General features: G+C 45.4%; 3 protein-coding genes across 5 annotated transcripts; 2 read left to right on the top strand and 1 right to left on the bottom strand.

Moving 5' to 3' along the window:
- Window positions 1–2,938: 2,938 nt before the first annotated feature.
- On the top strand, window positions 2,939–4,852 carry rpl27 (ribosomal protein L27). The gene is made up of 5 exons (XM_037256546.1): window positions 2,939–3,004; window positions 3,485–3,567; window positions 4,323–4,492; window positions 4,576–4,686; window positions 4,768–4,852. Exons 2-5 carry the CDS (start codon window positions 3,487–3,489, stop codon window positions 4,814–4,816), a joined length of 411 nt encoding a protein of 136 aa, XP_037112441.1. The 5' UTR covers window positions 2,939–3,004; window positions 3,485–3,486; the 3' UTR covers window positions 4,817–4,852.
- Window positions 4,853–5,193: 341 nt separating this feature from the next.
- Window positions 5,194–9,656, bottom strand: bcat2 (branched chain amino-acid transaminase 2, mitochondrial). 2 transcript variants are annotated; one of them, XM_037256535.1, is made up of 11 exons: window positions 9,440–9,656; window positions 8,186–8,257; window positions 7,544–8,046; window positions 7,242–7,352; window positions 7,042–7,161; window positions 6,802–6,965; window positions 6,489–6,631; window positions 6,297–6,382; window positions 6,091–6,231; window positions 5,936–6,010; window positions 5,194–5,816 (listed from the first exon to the last, which is right to left on the bottom strand). In XM_037256535.1, exons 3-11 carry the CDS (start codon window positions 7,838–7,840, stop codon window positions 5,775–5,777), a joined length of 1,179 nt encoding a protein of 392 aa, XP_037112430.1. In that variant the 5' UTR covers window positions 7,841–8,046; window positions 8,186–8,257; window positions 9,440–9,656; the 3' UTR covers window positions 5,194–5,774. The 2 variants fall into 2 exon arrangements, with proteins under 2 accessions (XP_037112430.1, XP_037112432.1); XM_037256537.1 differs by having other exon boundaries at window positions 7,544–7,744; window positions 9,440–9,655.
- A 963-nt stretch (window positions 9,657–10,619) lies between these two features.
- On the top strand, window positions 10,620–14,874 carry LOC119125730 (potassium voltage-gated channel subfamily A member 7-like). Of its 2 annotated transcripts, none has more exons than XM_037256530.1 (3): window positions 10,620–10,884; window positions 11,102–11,787; window positions 13,236–14,874. In XM_037256530.1, exons 2-3 carry the CDS (start codon window positions 11,110–11,112, stop codon window positions 14,094–14,096), a joined length of 1,539 nt encoding a protein of 512 aa, XP_037112425.1. In that variant the 5' UTR covers window positions 10,620–10,884; window positions 11,102–11,109; the 3' UTR covers window positions 14,097–14,874. The 2 variants fall into 2 exon arrangements, with proteins under 2 accessions (XP_037112425.1, XP_037112424.1); XM_037256529.1 differs by having other exon boundaries at window positions 10,621–10,884; window positions 11,001–11,787.
- Window positions 14,875–16,357: the final 1,483 nt, after the last annotated feature.

Below are 16,357 nucleotides of genomic sequence, written 5' to 3'. Positions count from 1 at the left end.
AGTTTAGCAATGACCTGTAACTCACATGAGAAAGGATGGGTTAATTTTCATTTTATCACAAAATTCAAAAGTTTAGACCTTACATGTCTAAGAAAAAAAGTCAAGTGGTGTTTAATATATCTTGCTTGGGTCATCTAAATCTTAGTAAGCAGCATATGTGAGGATAATTAGATACTGATACAGTAGTAACAATTGGACAATTTAAAAGCAACCGTGATAAAGTTATATATTGAAAAGTATTACTCCAAACTCACCTCTCTTTTTGGCAGACTTTTCATTACTTGGGCCACGAGATGTGAAGGTACAAGAGGTCACTTCTATGACTTCTGGCATCAGCCCATCTGAAATGATGATTTTTAAGTACAGAAAGGGTTAGAGCAAGGGTTAGAGCTAGGGTTAGGGTTAGAGGTAGGTTTAGAGCTAGGGTTAAGGTTAGAGCTAGGGTTAGGGTTGAGAGTCCGGAGCACTAATCACTACACTATGGAACCCTCGCTTATGGAAGTTACGTATATGGTTTTATGGAGCAGCTCACAAGCAAATAGATAGGAATAGGTAAATGCCAAAATAGTTGAGGTTTCACTGAGAGTTGAACTCAGGTCGCTGGGGTGAGAGTCCAGGGCACTACACTATGGAACCCACGCCAAGTTACCTATATGGTTTTATGGAGCAAATAGTATAGATAGGGTTAGGGTTAGGTAAATGCCAAAATAGTTGAGGTTCCACTGAGACTTGAACTCAGGTCGCTGGGGTGAGAGTCCTAGCCCCTAACCCTAGCTCTAACCTTAACCCTACCTCTTCCCCTATTCCTAACCCTAACCTTAACCCTAGCCCTAGCTCTAACCTTAACCCTATTCCTAACCCTAGCTCTTACCCTAACCCTAGTTCTAACAACCAACCCTAACTCCAGCCCCAAGGAGGTAGGTGGGGGAGCACACGAGCAACTCTGTTGCAAATTTTTCAAGGATATTTTTGGTCCCACTGGGATTTGAACTCAGGTCACTGGGGTGAGAGTCCTAGCCCCTAACCCTAGCCCTAGCTCTAACCTTAACCCTACCTCTTACCCTATTCCTATTCCTAACCCTAACCCTTACCCTAGTTCTAACAACTCTAGGTCTAACACCAACCCTAACTCCAGCCCCAGGTCTAAGGAGTTATATGGTTTTGTGGGGGAGCACACGAGCAACTCTGTTGCAAATTTTTCAAGGATAAGATATTTTTGGTCCCACTGGGATTTGAACTCAGGTCGCTGGGGTGAGAGTACAGAGCACTAACCACTACACTATGGAACCCACACCATTACTTCATGGATGTTACCTATATGGTTTTATGGAGCAGCTCACAAGTAAATAGTATAGATAGGAATATGCCAAAATACTTGAGGTTCCACTGAGACTTGAACTCTGGTCGCTGGGGTGAGAGTCTAGAGCACTAACCACTACAGTAAGGAACCCACACCATTAATCCATGGAAGTTACCTATATGGTTTTATGGAGCAGCTCACAAGCAAATAGCATAGATAGGAATAGGTAAATGTCAAAATAGTTCAGGTTCCACTGAGACTTGAACTCAGGTCACTGGGGTGAGAGACCAGAACATTAACCACTACACTATGGAACGCGAAATGAGCCGGGAGGACCTGAAAAACCCCGACCGCGCGGCCCGGATGCCGACTGACTCCGTTGTTATTGTATTTTCGTTACTTTGAGGATTGTATTAAGCCCTAAACATGCCTCCAAAAAAAGTAAGTGAGAGCACTAAAGCCATCCTAAAACACAAAGACGCTCTTGAAGAAATGCGACAGTGAGCGCCCGGCGCGCCGCGGTTGTGCAATCGCACCAAAATGAGCTCCCTTAAATTTTGGAAAGTACATCAGGACTTTAAAAATATTTTCTAAATTTCAGCGACGGCTCTGTCACAATATTGCGACCAGCGCGGTGCAGTTGCGCGGTCAGCGGCGCGCTACGGTTGCGCGTTCGGCGGTGCGCTACAGTTGCGCGATCGGACAAAATTAAGCTCCCTGCGCACTTAGGTCCACTTAAATTTTGAAAAGTACATCAGGACTTAAAAAATATTTTCTAAATCTCAGCGACGGCTCTGTCACAATAATGCGACCAGCGCAGTGCAGTCGCGCGGTCAGCAACGCGCTACGGTTGCGCGTTCGGCGGCGCGCTGCAGTTGCGCGATCGGACAAAAATGCGCAAATGAAAAAATGCTTAAAAAAGGCGGGGTTTTTTTTGTCCTGGAACGGATTAAAAACCTTTCCATTATTTGTAATGGGGAAAACAGATTCGGAATTCGACCAATTTGCTTCTCAAACCGCCTTCTGGAACGGATTGTGGTCGAAAACCGAGGCTCCACTGTATACATAAATGTCACTTCTTTAAAACAAAAACAAACATTCTTCATTGGAAGAGTGATCTGAAATCCTACGACAATTCGTTAAAACTCATCAACACCAACAATGCTGTAAAACTGACCTCATTTATTGAAATGCTGTTTCTGTAAGATGTTTGCTCTGGTTGTATATTCTATGGATATAAGATGGAGTTGCCCTGTAATGTGTTTTTGTTTGTTTGTTGTTGTTGTTGTTGTTGTTTTCTGGTGTTGTGGATGTCTTATTTTGTTTTTGTCTGCTTGTGGTTGTTGATGTTATTATACCTTATGTGTTTGTGCTTGAATAAAAGTTTGAACTTGGAAAACACAACCGTTAACTGTCAGCACACTGTTTTCCGACAAACCAACTGCTATACGGCAGTGACGTCACCCCTTGTACCGTGACTTAAGGTCACATACTAGAGTAACATATATAAATAGAACAATACATAATTGTATAACATATAAACGGAACAATTTAAGCATAAAATACAGCTAAAACGTCTTACAATTGGCCACGGAAAAAGCAACTAATTTATTTCCGGAAGTGACGTTCCCACGCGCGGGTCAAGGTTCGTAGAAACCTCCACCACTTCCTTTCCTACCAGCGGAGGCCGTCTAAACGCTTTCAGTGAGTCTGTTTTCTTGGGGACAATCTTTAAACATCGCATCCCGTTTGGCGCATTAAAATATTTTATCGTACTGGACATTACGTAGACACTCTACTGCACCTAACACGATTGATATGTTCGCAAATCCACGTCTGCTTTTTCGTTCAAATGAGCGTTTACGACTGCGCTTAGATTCAGCGGCGTTGATTCCATCATGGCAGCCTTCCTGTTACCGCATTTATGCTACTTGACACTGCTTGCTTGCCAATAAATGTATACCTTTTGACTTGGACCAGATAGAAAACGTGTTATTCTCTTTTCTATGAAGTTAACGTCGCACGAGTCTCATGTTTGCACTTGTTAGCCACACGATAGCTAGCACCATTTTAGCCATAAGCGACGTATATTTTACGCGCAGTTCCTTCTTCCTTCCTTCTACTCGATTACGTGTTATAATGATGTGGCGATGCCTCGCTGATGGCTTATTGTCCACCGTGCAGAAATGGGCAAGTTCATGAAACCTGGGAAGGTGGTCATGGTCCTGGCTGGACGCTACGCCGGCCGCAAAGCTGTCATTGTTAAGGTAAAGACACACACAAGTTCTAAAACGACCACCAACTTAAGCATTAGATTTATGTCCAGGAAGAAGCTCGTTGTAAATTGCTCAACGTAGTTGCCGTAAAACAACTGCAATAAAGACAACTTACCATTTGATTAAAGTCCCAATGATTAAAGTCCCAATGATCGTCACACACACACACCTGGGTGTGGTGAAATTTGTCCTCTGCATTTAACCCATCCCCGTGTGATTTTTTAATCCATCCCCTGGGGGAGAGGGGAGCAGTGAGCAGCAGCGGTGCCGCGCTCGGGAATCAGTTGGTGATCTAACCCCCCAATTCCAACCCTTAATGCTGAGTGCCAAGCAGGGAGGCAATGGGTCCCATTTTTATAGTCTTTGGTATGACCCGGCCGGGGTTTGAACCCACAACCTTCCAGTCTCAGGGCGGACACTCTACCACTAGGCCACTGAGCTGGTTTTGAATTGTAGCAGAAAGATGTTTTCTGAGCCACAACATTGCAGAAGTGTTTCAGCATCGTGCTGACGTATATTGGTTTTAAAGGTCAAATATGCATATTCCTTTTGCTTTATATAAAATGACTTGCAGCATTGCATCTTACAAAGTTGTGGAGCTCTTCTTTGTGAGCATTTGTCTCATACTGCCGCCATATGGCTGAGGTGCACACCATAACAAATTAAACTTTTATTGCAAGGCACTAAATGTAATTCCATTTGAAAAGTTCCTTACATGAAGCGTGTCTCCATCTTGTGTGAATCAGAATATCGACGACGGCACGGCCGACCGGCCTTACAGCCATGCCCTGGTGGCCGGCATTGACCGCTACCCCCGCAAGGTGACTGCCACTATGGGCAAGAAGAAGCTGGCTAAGAGGTCCAAGATCAAGGCTTTTGTTAAAGTCTTCAATTATAACCACCTCATGCCCACCAGGTTAGTGCTCTGGCTGCACCTTTGGTCAGCCTGCATGGGAAAACACTTTGCATTTGGAGGTTTAAAATGTTTTTGTTGTATAGATACTCCGTGGACATCCCCCTGGACAAAACTGTCGTCAATAAGGACGTCTTCAGGGATCCTGGGCTAAAGCGCAAAGCCAGACGAGAAGCAAAAATGAAGTTTGAAGAGAGGTGAGCTTCCTTTTCCGGAAAGTTCTAACCTGTTAAGTTCACCTTGGTGTCATCTTGATTGGGTCCACTGCTCTTTTGCAGGTACAAGACAGGCAAGAACAAGTGGTTTTTCCAGAAGCTCAGGTTCTAAAATTCTGTCAATTCACTAATAAAACTGTTAAAAAAATTAGTTTGTGCTAAGCCTTTTGTGATCGACCAAGAGTTGTGTAATATTTTCCATAACTTCAGTAGAAGTATTTTTTGTGTTTATACTTTTAGCTTTAAGCCATTTCAATTATATCACAATTTGATTTTGTTTGATATTTAAGCCACAATTTTAAAAAAGCACAAATATTTTAAACTGGTAATTGTACTGAATAATTTTTAAAAATTCTCCAAAGTATATTAAAAGGTCAATCATTTTACATGTTTAACATTTTGTTTTACAGTAATAAGTTGTTTTGCAAATAACTTGCATTATATAAATAATGGCTCGTTGGTCCATTTCCAAAGTAAGAGCAGACTGGCTGGACTTGAATGCGCTTTAATGTAAAAATAACGCAGACTAAACAAAGAGCACATCAAAAGAACACCGAAAGGGCTGATTACTGAGCGGAAGACGCGCTGACCCGCCAAACGGCAGTCAGCAGGCACTTGACGAGAGTACGTGGAAGACAGACTAAACTAATGACACTGAATTGTGCGGACAGAAAATTTATCATTTAAAAACATCTAAAAAAACAAACAACACAAACCAGTGCAGACGGCCAACATCTGTTCGCACCAATCTCCTATTTGGGCCTTTTTGAGCACGGCGGCTCGTCCCAGACGACTGGGAGTGCAAAGTAGCCACTTTCGTCCACAGCAACCGTTTCAAAGCACTGCAATGCAGCCCAGCACTCGCGTCCAGAAGAGCTGCAACTTTGTGCTATGGTTGTATTAGTCTATTTAGAAAGTGGAACCGTGGTGTTGCATCTTGTTCTTATTGCTCCTAAGTCTCATCTCTACGGAGTGGCAGGAGTGCATTAGTGGTTTGAGAGATGGGAGGAAAGAGAGAGAGAAGGGGGGGGTGGTCCAAACTGCTGATGCTACGACCTTGTGCAAACCATTTAAGAGACCAGAGGCGCCCAGTCGCTGCACTTGCGTCCGTACTGTGAAAAGAAGCAAAGGATTTCATCTCATAATTGTCATTAAAACAACTTACAGACTTGGCAGCCACATTGTTTGTGGAAGCACACCAGTGAGGTCACGCTTGTGCCGTGGCACTCACCTGAATATCGGTGAGCTCTTTGTAGAACCTCTGAGCCAGGTCGGGTCCGTTCTGCATGGTTGGGATCTGGTATGTCTGAGAAGGTAGGAAGGAAAGTCATGGATTTGTTTGGACACAAGGGGGCGCTCACCACCACCACCAAAAAGCAAGCACACCTGGCCCTTGTAGAGGAGGCTGCCGACTGGACACACCACGCAGGCGGTGCCGGCGCCAAACACCTCCAGAACACGGCCGGCGTCCAGCGCGTCCAGCAGCTCCTTCATGCCCATTGTGCGCTCCGTCACTTTGAACTCGCCCTATGACCAAACAACAATTTTTCCAACCAAAACATTTGAAGGAAGCAATATGAGGAAAAACTGACCCAGTTTCTGGCCAGGTCCAAAAGAGACTGCCTGGTGACTCCGGGAAGGATGATGCCGTCCAGGGGCGGAGTCACTAACTCTTTCTCTACAATACAGAAAATCCCGACGGATCGGTCCAGAAGGAACTGAATCGACTTAATGTAACATGGCTTGTGTCAACGCTTTGCAATATTGCCGTCGGCTCATTGTACCTCCATTGTGATCATTCCAGTAGATGAAAAGGTTCATGGTCCCGACCTCGGTGATCTCCTCGTTGTCGCCGTACAGCCACAAAACTTGCTGGCAGCCGCGCTCAACTGCCTCATTCTGGACCGCGATGGTTGGGCCGTAGTTTCTGCGAGAGATGCGTCGGTGGCACGAAAAAAAACCCATCATGGCTGGATGTCGACTTACTATCACAAATTGTGACAACTTTGGGTATTTGTTAAGAGTCTGGAACCCACTCCGGATGGAGTGGGGTCCCACTATATTGTCGTTTAGAGCTTTTCCGTCGAGGCGACTCACCCTCCCATCTTGTAGGCGCCGACTCCTCCCTGCCAGGCGCGCACGAAGGACGGGTCAGCCAGCAGCGAGACGGGGTTGAAGGAACCCGTGGCGAAGTACGGCCCCACCGGGCCCACGATCACAAACAGCAGCGCCTGGCTGGCTCGAGTCACGCCCAGCGACGGCTGACAGATGGACCGACGGTGAAGATGTCAGATCCCGACACATGCAAAAATTGACGCGAGATGAGATGTGCCTCACCTCTGTGCCAATGAAGGTGGGCCGGATGTAGAGGCTGGCGTCCTGAGAGTAGGGAACCCACTCCTGGTCCAACTCCACCAGTTTCTTGATGCACTCCAGCAGTTCACCTTTGTCAAACATCTGCAAAACAAAACAAGCGCCATCAAAAAATATCGATGACGATGACCAAAGGAGCGCTTTGGCGCCGGCTCAGAACTCACGGGCAGGCAGCTGCGCTGGGCGCTGCGGTGCATGCGCTCCATGTTGAGCATCGGCCGGAAGAGGCGCACGCGGTTGTCCACGCCACGAAACGCCTTCATGCCTTCAAACAGCTGACAAGTAGCACCACCACAACGACACAAGAACGTAAATAAATGCAACATTACATTACATTTAGGGTGAATTTCATATCTATTTTTACATCGTTTTAATGTAACCTTTTTTTCAAGCGTACTCTTGAGGTCTTCTTTTTAATTGTATAAAAAAAAATTGCTTTAGCTACATGTAATATAACACAACTGACCTCGATGGAGTAGTGCAGAGCGGAGCTGGCTGGATGCAGCGAAAGGTTCTGGAAGGGCTTGATGCGAGGCGCATCCCAGCCGCCGTCAGCCGACCATGAGACGGTCAGCATGTGGTCCGAGAACTGCTTCCCGAACACCAACGTGGACGGGTCGGGCTTGGCCGCGCCTTTGGGGTTGCGCTCCACGATCAGGTCAGCGGCCTGCGGCGGCGCCGCCGTGGCCCAGACCACAAGCACAGTGATTGATTGCGACACGGCCATGCTCGCTTCATTTGATTTGCCACAATTACGTCGCATGAGCGAGACAAGTAGAAGGGACACACTCCAAACACAACCACATCCAAGTAGCAAAAAAATGCAATACTTTCTTTTACATAAAAGGTTGCTTTTGTCCAAGAATTAAAACAAATCTGAAAAGATTTTTTCCTCCTCAAAACATCCAACTTTATGATCACTGATTCCACCTTTACACTTGGTTTTTTTTCCCCCCCAATGTGGCCCTTCTACCATTTTAGCCATTTCAAAGATGAGCATCAATTAGCACGAATTCAACGAGAGAGGAGAGAGCATGAGGAAAAGAAGAACATCGGATTAAAAGGGGAGACAAGTGAAAGGTTCCCATGATGCTTTGCGGCCCATTACCTTAAAGGAGCTGGCGAGGCGGCGCGGCGTCAAGGCCAAAGGAAGCGGCAGACACAATCTCCCGTGGACCACCTGAGCGACACATAAAGGTCAGCAGAGGTGAGGCAGCTTGTTGCGTGCGCATCTAACTGGTGGGTGTGCGCTACTCTTGACCAATCCGATCGCGGTGTGCCACCGCGCTATAAATAGAAACCTGGCACACTTCCCAGTGGATCGGAGTGTGTGATCACCTGACTTGACTTGTTTGCTTAAATAAAATAAAAAGTATGAGCCCAATTATTTGCATTTGAGTATATTGAGTCTTGATACTCGATCATGAATTTCTGCATTACAATTTTGATGAAAACATGTTTGTTTTCGTGAAATATTGTAAAACAATTTTTTTATCAAGCACAGACTACACTTTACTCAAATACATTTCCTCTACAAATTCACATTTCTTTGGAGAAAAAAAGTTGTACTGTTATAAGAATAGAGCAATTTTTAAAGGAAAAAAATTGAATTTTTACAACAAAGAGGAATTTTGTGGCTATGACATGTAATTTTACAAGACAAAAGTTGTAGTTTTCCAAGATAAAAAGAAATCTAAATAGTTAAATTAATTGTAGCACAATTGTACAAGTCACAGCTTATTACAACATCGATTAAAAAAATACAAATGTGCAAGTTTTTTCAGTGACCAAAGTGTTTTTTGTTTCTATTTTGAAAGTTGGCCGTCAATTTTATTCACGCTTCAAAATCAAAATATAACAATTGCGTTTATCAAAAATTTGAATTAATCACATCTACGGTTCATGCATAAAATTCATATGCAATATTAATACGCGCAATAGAGCATTTTATGTAATCTATGAACGTGTCAGACTTGTTCCCAACCGCAGTCTGTCGGTGTATGATGCAACTTTTTATTAGCGTTGCCTGTGGGCAATGACGTCATGGCACGCCGAATCAAACAATGAACCGTGACTATTCGTGCACGACCTTTTGTTAATGTCATCGAGTCTTCTTTTTGAGCTTTTGGACAGAAACGCGAGAATCCCCACGTTTACAAGTGGGATTCCGTCCGATGTCCCTTTTTGTTTTATAGGTCGGCGGTGCTCTGGCGGGACACAGTAGCTCCAGTGAGGCAATTGGAACGCCTTTTTATCGCCTTTTATCTTGGTTATCTTTATTTGCTCGCTATTGGTGCGCTTGGAGTGAAGCATTAACCCAAGAAGGTCAACAGATAACGACATTGCTCGCCTTTGGACTCACCGATCGGAAAGCTGCCATCGCTGCTCTGCTGTGTGCTCACTGATTATTTACTCGTGTGGAAACAAACGCCTATAAGTTCCGTTTTTCAGTGTCACACCTTCAGGTACATTATTTCATTAAACAAACACTTTATAATATAATTCGATTATTATCCTCTCAAGCTTGGCTTCGAAACGAAACACTTGTAGCGTGAAATTAGATTTGCGGTGTATGTTTTGGGCCAACGACACAAGTTCCATTGCTGAAGCGTGACGAAGGAGTGACTCGAGAGTCACTTTTGATTGGCTGTAGCCTGCCTGAGAACTGGTAGCTGATTGGCTAATGGAGGGGCGGGGTGCTGGGTGTCACATAAAAAGAACCTCCATTCGTTTCCCCCTCCAAAATTTAACATTTTATTTTAAAATATTACTGACTGAAAGCATTTTATTGATAATTTGTAAAGTTGAAAGTTTATCTATTGTTAACTGCTGCAAAAAGTTTGAAACCGTGTTTTTTATTTTAAAATGTGATCAATCCCATCGAGTGTGAAGTTTAAGCTTGAAATGTGTAAGGTGGTTTGTCAAGTGAAATCGTGTATTGTTGTTCCATCATAAATAATAAAATTATGGCGCGGACACCGGCAACATTTCTGCTTCTATGCAAAAGCGACAACATTAGCATTGGCAAGCTCAAACAACATTGGGCGGAACACTTGCCCTCAAACACAAATTTGTTGAAAGAAGTGAAACAGGTTTCAACTGACAAACTGATACACATCATGTTTTCAAAATTTGCAAACAGGAAGAGCTGACAAAACTTTAATATAAATGTTACTTTTCACGCTCACTCTCACATCAGTGTGTGGGTGTTATTTTTACAAAGTGTGGTAATTGAAAACGCCCTGGTGTCTTTCACGATGCAAAGTTAATGGTTGAACAAGCTGGTCATTTTGGGGGTCTCATTTCACAGAATTTAACAATAATGAAAGTAATTTAAAATAATTATTTTGCATTCTGAATCATTAGTCATATTTGAATCACTTTGTGTGTTATCATTTGCAGTGTGTTTAAGGTCATGTTTGAGGGGTTAATTTTGGGGGTGAGGGGGTCTCCAGGGGCAAAGGAGGCGAAGGGCCAGCAGCGGTGTTGGCCTTTGGAGAAGGTGGAAGATTAAATTTCGGCCTTACAGCATTTCCTGACAAGCGCGGGGGGAGAGAAAGTGAGCGGGCGAGTGAGGGTGTCCCCGTCAAGTGGCCCACACATACGCCGAACGATCGTGGCTTAACACCAGGCACCTCCAACCTCGCGCCACCATACTCACCAGAGGACTACAAAGAGGAGCAGAGTGGACACCATCAGCATATTTGAGGGGATGCTGGACCCCCCGAAGACGGACGGGTGAGCCTGAGCGGGCGGCGACGCTCATGGGGGCGACGCTCGCTGATTGAATCCACAGGAATCACCAAGGTAAGACTCATTTCCTGAAATTTAGAGAAATAATTCTCAAACGAGGGTTTCCAGGGTGAGTCACAGTTTGGATCCACAAAATAATTAGCCATAAATGATGTCATGTCATTTTACAGTGGCCTGGTGACAAAAATGAGTCTGACATGCGACACCCCTGTCTTAGAGGATCAAATAGTTGGATTTTGAGTCTTTCAAAGTACTCTTGTCATGGTTCAAGGTTGAGACATGGCGAGCCCAGACAAAGACGACAAAAGCAAAGACAGCCCTTCCTCTGAGGGCGAGGACAAGCGGGTCAAAGATGAGCACAACCAGCAGGAGAAGGCGAGCGGAAAGGCAGTGGTGGTGTCCCCTGGTGGTGAAACCAAGCGGAACAAGCGGCGTCCAGCGTGCAGGAGCGGCTGGGGCCTAACCGAGCGTTTGGCCATCAACGTGTCGGGCATGCGTTACGAGACCCAGCTGCGCACTGTGGCCCAGTTCCCCAAGTCCCTACTGGGTGACCCCCGTAAGCGGCTGCGCTACTTTGACCCTGTGCGAAACGAGCTCTTCCTCGACCGCAGTCGGGTGTGCTTTGAGGCCATACTGTACTTTTACCAGTCGGGCGGCAGACTGCGGCGGCCGGCCAACGTGCCACTGGACGTGTTCCTCGAGGAGCTGCGCTTCTACCAGCTGGGCGATGACATCCTGGACCGTTTTAAGGAGGATGAGGGCTTCCCCAAGGAGGAGGAGCGAGCTCTGCCCAGCGGGGATCTGCGCCGCCGCCTTTGGATGCTCTTCGAGTACCCCGAGTCATCCAGCGCGGCCCGCATCATCGCCATTGTTAGCGTCCTGGTCATCATCATCTCCATCCTCATCTTCTGCCTGGAAACGCTGCCTGAGTTCAAGAACGAGAGAGAGCAGAGGGAGGTACGTGGCATTCACAATTCAAGTTCCTCAATTCTCCCAAACTGTTCTCGGATGAACTTGCTCAGCTCATGCTTTGTTAACTAAAATGAAAAAGTTAGATGTCCCGATTTTATCAAGTAAAATGATCCCTGAATACATATTTATTCATCTTTGGATCTCCCAACATTGCTTCTTGTTGTGGTAGACTTTGACCCATTGTCCAAAATTGTCTAAGTTTGGTTCATGTGAAAGACTCGGCAGTGTTGGTAACATTGTTGAACTCGATTCCGAGAAGAGAGAGAGGGAAAGGAAAATGAGGGAAAGATCTTCCCTTGAGTATCCAAGAAGCAAACTAAACAAGTCCGGATAGCAGTCAGGATGGGAGAGCACATTTAGATGGAGACGATATTCCAGAAGTCGAGGTAGAGCCAAGTGCATCGAGTCGAGGAAAGCAGATGAGGTGCTCTCGGGTTACCTCTCAGAGATATAGAGCTCCAAATATAGATGAAGGATAAGCCATCCAGATATGATTCTGTTTATTAATAAACTTGAAAACAGCATGACGATGACATGATGGTCACCAAAACAAACCAGGCTAGGGCAAAGGGGATTTTGATTTGGATTAGGGTCAAGCCTTCAATTATGTTTGGGCTATGGGTGAAGAATTTGAGTTGGATCAATAAGATTGGCGTTCATGGTTAGGACTTGGTTTTAGGGTCCTAATTTGGTTCGGATTAGGCTTTTGGATCATAAATTTAAGAATTCAGGATTTGACTAGGATTTGTGTTTTGGTTAGGGTTTGAATCAGGTCTGGAGTTTGCAAGATAGAGATGAACTCCGTGCCATTAATGTTCAACCAGCTTGCACTTAAACCATATGAAATAGCTCACAGTCACAAGGGGGCAGGATTGGACTCTGTCTACGGTTTCGGTGAGATGACGATGAGCAACCGCACGGCATGTCGTGGTACAGCCAAGTCTGATTAAATTGCACGTGTCAAAGGCCAGGCCAGGCCAAGCCGGATATTGTTGACATTATCCCAGTGTCAAACGTGAAGATGCATGTGGATAAAAGAAAACGAAGGCTAGACAGTCAGGACCGACTAAGCCACAAGTTGAGCACTGTGACGCTAACCACAAAACTGCAAAGGTAACTTGATTCATCTTGTTAGAGCCAAGCCCAGTCAAGTCGCCCACTTCCCAGAAAATGAGCTAGTGTTGGTGCGAAACTCAAGTCCAACTTTTTAAATATAGACCCAGAAATTAAAAATGAACCCGCAACAAGTGAAAGCGGAGGAGCGCTACACGTCAACGTCGAATTGGCCTACAGTGCAAAGGAAACCCGTCCACTTTTGGTTTGTCTTATGCGATCGCTTCGATAATTTGCGAATTGCTTGAAACTCGGACGGTTACAGATTGAGACTCGCTTAGGACTCGGCCCTACCTCTGAAACCGGTCGTTGTCTTCCAGAGGTTCAGCAGCGTTCTTCACACGGCCGCCGGCAACGAGACGCTCTCCACCTCGGCGGTCTTCACCCCCTTCCAGGACCCCTTCTTCATCGTGGAGACCATTTGCATCTGCTGGTTCTCTTTCGAGCTGGTTATGCGCTTCAGCTGCTCACCCAGCAAGATGCACTTCTTCAAGGACGTCATGAACACCATCGACTTCTTCGCGATCATTCCCTACTTTGTCACGCTGGGCACGGAGCTGGCCAGGGACAAGGGGGCGCAGCCCTCGGTGTCACTAGCCCTCATCCGGGTCATCCGGCTTGTGAGGGTCTTCAGGATCTTCAAGTTGTCTCGACACTCCAAAGGTCTTCAGATCCTGGGCCAGACGCTGAAGGCCAGCCTGCGAGAACTGGCCCTGCTCATCTTCTTCCTCTTCATCGGCGTCATCCTCTTCTCTAGCGCCGTCTATTTTGCCGAGGTGGACCGCCCGGACACGGCCTTCACCAGTATCCCCGAGGCTTTCTGGTGGGCCGTGGTGTCCATGACGACGGTGGGCTACGGCGACATGTACCCAGAGACGGTGGGCGGTAAGCTGGTGGGCTCCATGTGCGCCATCGCCGGCGTGCTCACCATTTCCCTGCCTGTGCCCGTCATCGTGTCCAACTTCAGCTATTTCTATCACCGCGAGATGGAGCGGGACGACACCACGGAGTATCAACACGTGTCCACCTCTCTCTGGGAGGGCGACGACGACGACGAGATGGACGAGGCGCCTGAGGACACACGGGAGAGTGTACCACTTTACGGAAGGAACAGCAAATCAGATGGAGATGTTGGCGGGGCGAACATTCTTTTCAGAGAACCTCTGGTCACGCAGGTGTGAAGGAACCACAGAAGCAGCAATAGCAGCAGGATGGGAAATCAAAGGGAGACACGGATAGTGGGCACCTGCAAACAACCACATAAAGACTGACATATTTTACAATTTTTAAGTTTGCTACAAATTTATGCTGTTTGAAATAGTCATTGCAGTCAAGTGACATTCTTGGGCTAGCTGCATGTGTGGCACGTGCTATTCAGCCAAATTCAACCCAAATAAATGTAGGCCCTGGCTAAAGCTATATGAACATTAGAATCCGTTAAAATTCTCATCTGCTCAAAGGTGAAATCAGTTGGCCGGCCAGCCTGTCTAGCTAGCACTACAAAACTAATTGGCGCCATTTAAATGAACAAACAAACAAGTGCAAACAATTGCATAATCTTCAGTGTCAATAAATATCTTTGGCTCAAATATGCCCGATGACTTTGTGAGTTGAACAGAATGTGCCACACCACGTATTTGCGTACATATGAATACTTTTATAGCAGAATTTTGAAGGTTACGTTTTACAGAGGTTTAAAGAAAAAGAGACATCACTACTTGAAGCTCATGTGCTGCCATTCCACCTCGAGGGCTCACATGCAATGGACCAGGCTGGTTCGGCTGCTGCTTTTCATTTACAATGCAGTGACATCAACAAACATCAAAAATCCTTCTTGAAATGATCATCATGCTAATGGGAACCACATGCTTCTTTGATTTGCTGTTTTGACGCCGAAAGTCACGATTGGCGTTTCTGGGCCAAAACTTCCATTAAGGAAAACTCATTAGGTACACACGATGAATTGCTCACTTTTGATTGGCGGTCATTTAAAAAATCGCTTCCTTCTTGTGGTTGTAAAACACCAGCTGTGTGTCATCTTCTGGTAACCGTAATTAGCAGCTGGAGAGGCACAAATATGAATATTGGATTTCCTTAGATTAATCCTGTATTTCATATCCCCACACACGTTTATAATTGTCGAATAATTCATCTCTCCGTACATGTGTGTTGTTTTAAGTCAATCGCAACCAGAAGAGAGCGTTTAGTTCTGGAATGTCACAGAGTGTGAAACGCTGCCAACATTTGCGGGGACTCAAATTGGCTTTGATGTTCTCAAAAACCAAAAACTGGGGTGTATACTATTGTGTCAAACAGATTCAAGTACTATTTATAATGTTTTAGTTGTCATATAAATCAAATATGTTTGCCGAAGTTGAACTAGACCAACTGCAAGGCACTGACAGAAAACAGCTCTATAGATAAATGAAATCGTTTTCATGGTGCGAAGTGGCGTAATTAGCATGAGCGGCAGCAGAGGTCACTGTTGCGCAGCATCAACAATGTACAGTACTGACGAGTAAAAAGAGAATGAAGTTATACATGACGTATATGCTTAATATATGTCATATTTGACCCTAACCATCCGACCTATCCATCTACATGCCCAACCACACATGTATCTAACCGACCTAAAAAGTATCATTCCCATAGCATCTGTCTACCATCTAATGACACTCCCATCTGTTTCCATCTGTACCCGTACAAATATTTCCACCTTGCTTCTCCCTCCACCGTCTTTTTTACATCCTGTAAACACACACAACCCCCACTTTGTGTCATTTTCTGTTGCATCTCATCAACGGTGACGTGCTACCTGCCAGATTAGTGCGTCAGAACATCATCAAACTTCCCCTTAGGCCTCACTTGAGGACACACGCAAACACAAGCAAACATCAGGCCTGCAACGCAATCATCCAGCCCTCGTATGCCGTCTGGGAAGAATGAGAAGGATTGACTTCTTTCTGGCCATCTGCCGCTCCCTATCTACCATCCCTCCATCTTCTTTGAGAGGATTAAGTGTGTCAATACTTACATCTTTGTCTCATCAATGGTGTGTGTGTGCCAGTGTGTGTCCAGTAATTTCTTTGTGATTTTTTTTTGTGCATCTTAAACTGTGACGTGTGACCCCCTTTCGCACGACGCAAAATCCTCCCACAGAAGGTAAAAAGAAAACACTGCTCTTAAAGGAACTCTTGGAGGGGCTTTTATTGCGCACGCACGCGCACGCAAAAGACCTGCCACGTTGAAAAAAGAAAAAAAAAAAAGGCATTCAAGCGTAGTCGTGACGTGGGAGGTTACGTTCCGGATCCACAAGATAAAATCAGACGAAAAAGTCAAAACACAAAACAACAACAAAACACAGCAACGCTTGTACGCTTTTCAGCAACAATGAGTCATGAAACGTAAGAAAAACATAAAGAGAAACAGCATTCAAGACCAG

Source organism: Syngnathus acus, chromosome 8 (genome assembly GCF_901709675.1).
Source record: "Syngnathus acus chromosome 8, fSynAcu1.2, whole genome shotgun sequence".
NCBI classification, from domain to species: domain Eukaryota; kingdom Metazoa; phylum Chordata; class Actinopteri; order Syngnathiformes; family Syngnathidae; genus Syngnathus; species Syngnathus acus.
This window is presented reverse-complemented; position numbering and strand designations above follow the sequence as displayed.

What these genes read in the sequence shown, in the direction of transcription:
- rpl27 (XM_037256546.1), top strand. Translation starts at nt 3,487, where the DNA reads ATGGGCAAGTTCATGAAACCTGGGAAGGTGGTCATGGTCCTGGCTGGA. An exon ending in GCAAAGCTGTCATTGTTAAG is followed by an intron (nt 3,568 to 4,322) that starts GTAAAGACACAC and finishes TGTGTGAATCAG; the next exon opens with AATATCGACGACGGCACGGC. An exon ending in AACCACCTCATGCCCACCAG is followed by an intron (nt 4,493 to 4,575) that starts GTTAGTGCTCTG and finishes TTTGTTGTATAG; the next exon opens with ATACTCCGTGGACATCCCCC.
- bcat2 (XM_037256535.1), bottom strand. Translation starts at nt 7,840, where the DNA reads ATGCGACGTAATTGTGGCAAATCAAATGAAGCGAGCATGGCCGTGTCG. An exon ending in CTCTGCACTACTCCATCGAG is followed by an intron (nt 7,353 to 7,543) that starts GTCAGTTGTGTT and finishes GCTACTTGTCAG; the next exon opens with CTGTTTGAAGGCATGAAGGC. An exon ending in GCCTCCTCTACAAGGGCCAG is followed by an intron (nt 6,011 to 6,090) that starts GTGTGCTTGCTT and finishes CTACCTTCTCAG; the next exon opens with ACATACCAGATCCCAACCAT.
- LOC119125730 (XM_037256530.1), top strand. Translation starts at nt 11,110, where the DNA reads ATGGCGAGCCCAGACAAAGACGACAAAAGCAAAGACAGCCCTTCCTCT. An exon ending in ACGAGAGAGAGCAGAGGGAG is followed by an intron (nt 11,788 to 13,235) that starts GTACGTGGCATT and finishes GTTGTCTTCCAG; the next exon opens with AGGTTCAGCAGCGTTCTTCA.